At 37.9% G+C, this 7,500-nt stretch overlaps 1 protein-coding gene across 1 annotated transcript in view; it reads left to right on the forward strand.

Annotated features, from left to right (window-relative positions):
• Positions 1–7,500, forward strand: part of LOC140232585 (epithelial splicing regulatory protein 1-like) — a 42,937-nt gene that overhangs the window by 6,656 nt on the left and 28,781 nt on the right. The window contains exon 3 of the mRNA XM_072312680.1: positions 4,216–4,438. Coding sequence (XP_072168781.1) covers positions 4,216–4,438 — 223 coding nt within the window. The remainder of the gene's footprint in view (positions 1–4,215; positions 4,439–7,500) is intronic.

Genomic DNA, 7,500 nt, shown 5'->3' on the forward strand with positions numbered 1-7,500 from the left:
GATATTTGAGATCAGGAAAGTTGTTCAAGCTTATTAAAGTGTAGACTTTGAGAAAGGGCATATTTTACGTCATAAATAATAACTTTCATTCTAAAAGGGCACCACGGACACAAGAAAAAGGCACATTTTTTTTGGCCGTAACTTTGATCAAGGAAAAAAAGGCATACCGGCCAACGAGAGGGGCACCGACGGCCATGGCCGTCGGTGGCCGTCGGTTAATTCGAGGCCTGAGGTAGCACACGTGCGGGTTCGAAACCCCATAAGAGCACGAAACAAAATATTTATATCTTTTATTTTTTTTTTCCTTCAATGGAGTATTACACCTTTGTCCATGTAGAAATCACGTTCACATGTTAACACACCTATACGCACATACACACACACACACACACACACACACATACACACACGCACACACACACAGTCGTTTCAGAAATTACTATCAGTGTTAGATTTAAAAGTGTCAGTATACTCACCGATTTCCTTGGGGTACAAAACTCAGAGGAAAGAGAAAAGCAAAGTGGCGCTGAATGTTCATCGGATGCTTCGATTTTTTTTTTTTTTTTTTTTTTTGGGGGGGGGGGGTTACACTTGTGTCAAATTCACAGATTTTTTTTTTTTCTGACACTGGAGTCAGAAACACATTGGTCGCTTCTGCTTCGCTTTATCAGTGTTGTGATAATAATGAACACTTGTATTCTCCCTTTCATGTGTTTCCTCTTAATGATATTAAAGGACAGTGAAGGAATGTCTTCTTCTATCCCAACTGTGTAGGGAAAGAATTCACGAGTGAGTGTAGAGTCATTTCAAACGAGGGAGTACAAATTGTACTACGCTTCTAAAGACTAGTTTGAAAATAGCAGTTCTCGATTGCTGAAGCTGTGCAGTAATACATAATGCCTTCCATGACTGCCTAGTCTGCAGACAGATCTTGGAATAAAGCAGCAAATCAAGAACGTGAAGATTTACGGTCTATAGAACTACAGGTAAATGGACGAATCTATTACAATAGACATTATTACAATTGACAGAGCAACAGCATGCCCATCTACAATTATCATTTCATGCTCATGCGTAAGAGCCTTACAGACATGAGTGATGAAAGCTTTGCAAGTTTAGCTGTAGTTTCAGCACTACGACTTCCATCAGGTAAATTTTGGTGGAGTTATGAAACAAGTAAGAAATTGTATATCCCAGATTAAAAGCCAGTAGCAGAGTGAGAGGCTGCTTGCCAGACCCTCGAAAACCATTCGGTTTCGGCGGTAATCTATTGCGCTTGCACCATATTGGAAGCAACTCCGAGCAATACGATAGATGATGATGCCTCGTCATAGCTAATTATCACAGATTGAAGGTTAATAATTTGCACGTGCAGGATGGATACAGTCTCACTGAAACTGACGTGTTTCTCCATTTGGTGAATATATAAGTTAACAGATTTCAGATTATTGTAGCTCCCCCCCCCCCCCCCCCCCAGAAAATGAAACAACTCGTGGCCATCCCGTCTTGAATCGTAACAGTTGACTGAAACAGCAAGCAGCTTTAATATTGTATCGCAGGTGTACCATCTTTTCTAATAACTTGAAAATGGAATTTACATCAGCACATTATCTATGCTTCACCATCTATGTGAGTCTATGGTTGTGCCCACAACAGAACTGAATCTTATGGTAAATTTGATACGTGGTTTATAATACAATATCATGAGCTATCATTAACACTTTTCCAACAATCATAAATCGATCATGTAGAGATCTTTTTTATTTCAATGAAATCGAATTTTAGCGGGCTGTCTTCGTGGAGATGTAAACACCAATGTTTTTTTCTTTCTGTGTGATGTTACATCTCAGCCATGGAAGATAAGATTTGGCCATCATAATCAACATCAGATAGCATTATTAGTTATAATTCCAAATAAGAACTTCATATCTTAGGGAAGGTCACGGCCAGCGTGGTAACGTTCTCAATCATCATGACGTAATTGTTCTCTGCAGCTTAACATGGAACTTGATGTGGTCAGACAGACATCAAATTTATCATTCATGTATGTCATTGAGGTGATAAGATTGTACTCTTCTGATAAGTGACTGGAAGACTCCTTGGTTAGTTCTAAGAAATGATAATTCATAGAGTATCTTCCTCTCCATAGCACTTGCATATAGCCAGGTGATCGGTCTGAATCGTGTTGTCAAGTAAGCTTTGTGTTACACAGTGCTTATCTCAAATACAAAATCGCGATAGCATTAAGGGCTAGCAAGTGACTATGATAAACAACAGCATGAATATCTTTGAATAAACAAAATGTCCGTGACGAGCAAGATAAGAATATGACTTTAAAAGAGGATGCCACAAAAGGACTGCATTTTAGATATTTTCACTGCCTATACGTTTTGTAAACGAATTCTAAGATCGCCATTGTATATTCCACTTTTTCATGGAACGAAGCTGCTGTATGGGTGCTTTTTCCTCGTATTCAACACATCTTCACTATTGACTATACTCCAGACGGAGTTGTATAGTAAACGAGGTTACGACCCCTCAGAAGCTTATCCGCCCGAGGAGGTCGTATTCTTCCCTAAGTATATTTGATGGATTTGAGCCCCAAATTCTTCACCCAACCCAAAACTGCTGACAAACAATAGATGAAACGAGGGCTTTTGGCGTAAACATTTTTACGATGTCACGGAACACGAAACAGAAATGAAGAAATGGTTACGATTTGAAGCCCTGATTTGCGTTGTTGGTGTAGTTGCCTTCGGGACGGTCTGTTTATCTCTGTTCATCAGATATGCATAATTATGTCTCTCAAAGTCAGGTGAGGGGTCGGAATGGCAACAAAAGAGACCTAAAGACATGCCAGGGAGTGTACGTATTCATACGTGAGAGAAACATCAACAGTCATTTTCCTTCGCTGGTTATGCTCGGAGACATGCAGGTTCCTCTCAAAGAGTCCGACTGCAGTTCATCTTTAAAAAAGTAAACGACAAAACATTCCTTTTATTGTAAAGCAGACAGGTTCTATTCACTTTTAACTCAATAGAAACTTTGCTGCTTCCTCAAGGAATAAAATATGCCTAGACAAGCCATTAATAGATACTGTCAAGGCACGGTTATGCAGTTAATACTCTGACTATTTTACGATAAAAACGAAACGAGAATATGCACGCCATTTTATCACCTCCCTTTTTAATTATTCATTTATTCACATGCAGTTGCAATCTAGCAAACTTTGCGGACACTGTACATTGCTTCGACGTTCTCACATTGTTACTTTTTGTTATACCACAATCAATCATGTTATGTTTAGGTTATATAGTTAATAGTATCAATTTATGTGTCATTTTAAAATCGTTTTCTAGAGTCGATACTTAAACATTTGATGGCAGATCTCACTGGTTTAGTAGCGTAGATCGATTGACTTATGAAATTCATTTCAAATGAGAAAGAGTGTTAATGGATACACTCTGTGGACGGAATAACCAGCTTCAGTAGAATGACGTATGTTAATGGCAATAAGGTTACCAAATAGCTGTCGTTTGTCGATTAATTGACCAAAGAATCTAAGAGTAAAAGTCAACATGATAAGAGGGATATATGTGGGGGGATTTTATATGTCATTTTAAGATCATTTTTTTTTGTTATAGAGTTGATACTTGAACATTAATGGCAGACCACACACACACACGTGTGTATGTGTGTGTGCGTGCGTGTGTGTGTGTGTGTGACTGTGCATGTGCCTGTCAGTCGCTGTGCGTATGAGTGTTGAGAAATTTGAGAGGATTGGAATTTCAAAAGAAAAAGTGTTCAATACAGTTTCTTATTTTGGCCGACTTTTCTCTCCTTCCGGAATTAGTTCTTCATGTATGTCTTCATGTGTCGAATCTTCTTTCCACTCTCTGTCTGTCTGTCCTTTTATATTCAGCAAGTTTATTTACCTATATCTGCCTATTGTTTTGTCTATTTCAATATTACGTATCTATCGTTTGTATGAGTATTTCAAGCGCAATGCTCTCATTTTCTTATAGGCAGTGAATTTCATTAACTGTATCCAGTTATGGTATTAGTCTTTTTAGTTGACGTATTACGGTAATGTTGTGCATTTTCATTTAATTTCTGGCATGATCAACTCGCCTTTGTATGTGTGGGTATGTCTATTTCTGACCATGGACCTTCGCACTGATATGATATGGAGTTTCTAATTCTCATATTTTACAGTTTGACCAGTATCTGAAGAGCGAACTCGCTGGGGATGATGGGAAGACGTTTTGCCTGCTCACTGACGGCCAACTTCACGTCAGGCAATGCCTCCATCCACAGTCTACCAGCAAAGGCGTGCCTCTCCCTGAGTACTTCTTTAACTTCTTCGATCTCCGCAAGGAGTTCCGCAAGAGGTACCCGGATGCACCTCACATCACTGACGTCAAGGATATGGCGAATTGTATCCTTACTTAAAAAAATAAAATAAAAAGATATATACATAAGTCATAATTAAGATGTAATGTTGACAACATACTGACTGCAACAGCATACGTTATAGTACTTGTCCCCTTTCTTTGTTGCTGACTGTCTGTTTGTCTGTCTTTTCTCTCTCTCTCTCTCTCTCTCTCTCTCTGTATGTTTATATCTTTGTGTTAGTTTGTATAATTACAGGTGTGTATACGTCACTATAATTGAACTATGATAACCCCACTCCACCTCGGGAAAGCATGATTTAGCAACGATAAGATTTTTTATCCAAGAATATCCCTCCATCAAGTAAGCTAGTCTTCTGGCTATAGAAAGAGTATACACATAAGTAAATGATGACAGTTACTGGTTTTATTTCGATAGTCCTGGTGCAGTTGTTGATTTCTCCGAAATTTGACGTAGGTTTTACCTATTTTGATATGTATATACATATATATATATATATATATATATATATATATATATAGGTGTAGGTAGAACCTAGCCCACAGTAAAAAGTGACTCCGAAATGATGAACTTGTGTAGATCTTGAAGCAAAATTATGCTGAAAACAAAGTTTGATTGATTATATACATATATATATATATATATATATATATACATATATATATAATCAAACTTTGTTAAAAGCATAATTTTACTTCAAGACAAACACGATTTCATAATTTTGGAGTCACTTTTTACTGTGGGATACTTCCGGTTGCCTTTGTGATAATGCTCATTCATAGAATACCATAATGAGTATAGAATGTAGATTTGTATCTGGAGACGTAGGTAGTGTGTAACGTTAAACTCTGCCTTTACCATCGACAACATGTTGGTATAAATTGCCAATGACAGTGATAATACACCTGAAAGAGGGCTTCATAAGTAAAATTTTCCGATAGTTACTTGCAAACACTTGCTACAGCATTACAAGGTTTTTCTGCGTTCTCTTCTGCTTGCATAATTCCTATAGTATAGCTTCGTACGCGGTCTTCTTATGCCTCTGCCATGAGATACTGACTAATAACAATGACTAAATTTTTAAATGAATGAATTCCTGAGATATAGAAGCGATTTTCACTTAGTTTGCATGACCATAAACAGACAAGCGTGGGATGTATACAATATTCATGACACAAAGAGTGTATTTTGGCAAACAAACAAACAAACAATACAAGCAAATAAACATTTGACTGATTCCCTATGTTTAAACATTCCTACTAGCGGCTATAAGTGCAAACGTTTCCAGAAAATGCTACATAAGCTTCAAAAAGTCTTCGCCTGAAAACTCGAACTCCAAACACTCTTATACTACCAACGCTTTACTATCTTACTAACATGAGCTTTTGAGTTAATTGAAAACAAAGTATTTTGGCACTTTGGTAATTTGTACCGTTGGATTGTAAGCATTGGGAAGGAGAATGCATATTTTGGGAATGATTTAATAAATTATGGTGCGTGACTTGACTCTATTTCCTAAGTTCGTTCGAGAGCAAAGTACGCAGGCCATCAAAATTGCCATAGCGTCTAAACATACCAAAGCACCTTTAGCAACCGTGATCATTCATCTATGGGGTCTCTTTTATGCCAATTTTTTTGATGTATTATCACCAATATGAAAAGGTCGAACAATGCATCCATGAACAGTAAACTTTGATTGTATTCCAGGTTCTTTTTGTTGTGCGGTTTCTGATGACCAGTAAAGCGTGATAGATTGTGTCTTGAAAACGCAAACAACTTCACAATTTTTTTTTAGTCTTTTCTGATTTGCCCTTTAAAATTGAAAGAATGAAATCAGGGTAGTGCACAACAATGTCCCGGGGGAGCGCCACTCGGCATGCATTTATCCGTCAAGGTACTTTAGCCTGCAGACAGTACAGCTTGTTTATAACATGCGCTACGATATACCAATAATATTATGTTAAAGAGAAAAAACGGAAACTTTGCCGAAGACCACATGCCAGAATCAACCGAAATGTTGTATTTGCAGAGGTGTGGGACTTTTGGCGACGTCGTCCCTTTAAATGGTTGCATTTGAAAGATATCTAGGGTTTAACAATCCTCGTAACTGTGATTAATCAAACTTAACTCACGAATTGCCATCTCCTAGAAGACAATTGTCAATTGTATAACAAATTTGTGCAATATCTTAGTGGTGTTTAACCCGGTGAAGTGGTCCCACCTCACATCCAACTGGACCCCATGGAAGACCACCTCAACGTAGCTGAATATGGGCTATCCAGCCATCTCTCAGATGGAAAATGAACGAACGAACGAACGAACGAATGCTTGTTTTCTTAACCATACACGAGCAGGCCCGTAGCCAGGGGGGGTGCGTCGGGTGCGTACGCACCCCCCCCCCCCAAATTGTGAAAGGTCCACTTTTTCATAATAACGGTTTTTAGCAATTCTCAACAATTTTAGCAATTCTCAACAATCCAAATAAATATAAAGACACATTATATGCTACGTAAATGTGGAAGAGTACGTTTAACAATGTTAAAAATAATTGTACGAAACCCTTTTGTTGTATGAACCATCGGATCGTTCCCATATGCACACAAACACAAATGTTATGTATCAATTTGTGCGAGCTATTATCATATTGGCACTGCATGCCATGGCCCTTGGTGCGTGTGACCGGTGTTTATTTTTCCACTGGCCGCCCGAGTACGTGCGATTCGTGGATGACATTGAGGTTGACACTTGCATTTTTTCACAGGAACAGAGGTAAGTGGATGAAAATCTAATAGCCTCAAGTTTACATATATCATAAAAATTAAAGAAATTTCCTCGAAATTACTATAATCAAAAACCTGAGACATTTTATATCTACGTCTCACAAAGATATAGTACATGTATATATAAGTACATGTTGGCATGATAATGCCTGGGGATAGATTATTATGTCAGCTATTTTCCATTATGAATGCATGCTCCAATCAAATTGTGAAAAGGTGGTCATGAATTAGCATTTCTTACGAACGATCAGGAGAGACAAAACAAAATGAAAGGCCTGTCTTACTCCAGTTCTCTATTAGTTATACA

Source organism: Diadema setosum, chromosome 9 (genome assembly GCF_964275005.1).
Source record: "Diadema setosum chromosome 9, eeDiaSeto1, whole genome shotgun sequence".
NCBI lineage: Eukaryota > Metazoa > Echinodermata > Echinoidea > Diadematoida > Diadematidae > Diadema > Diadema setosum.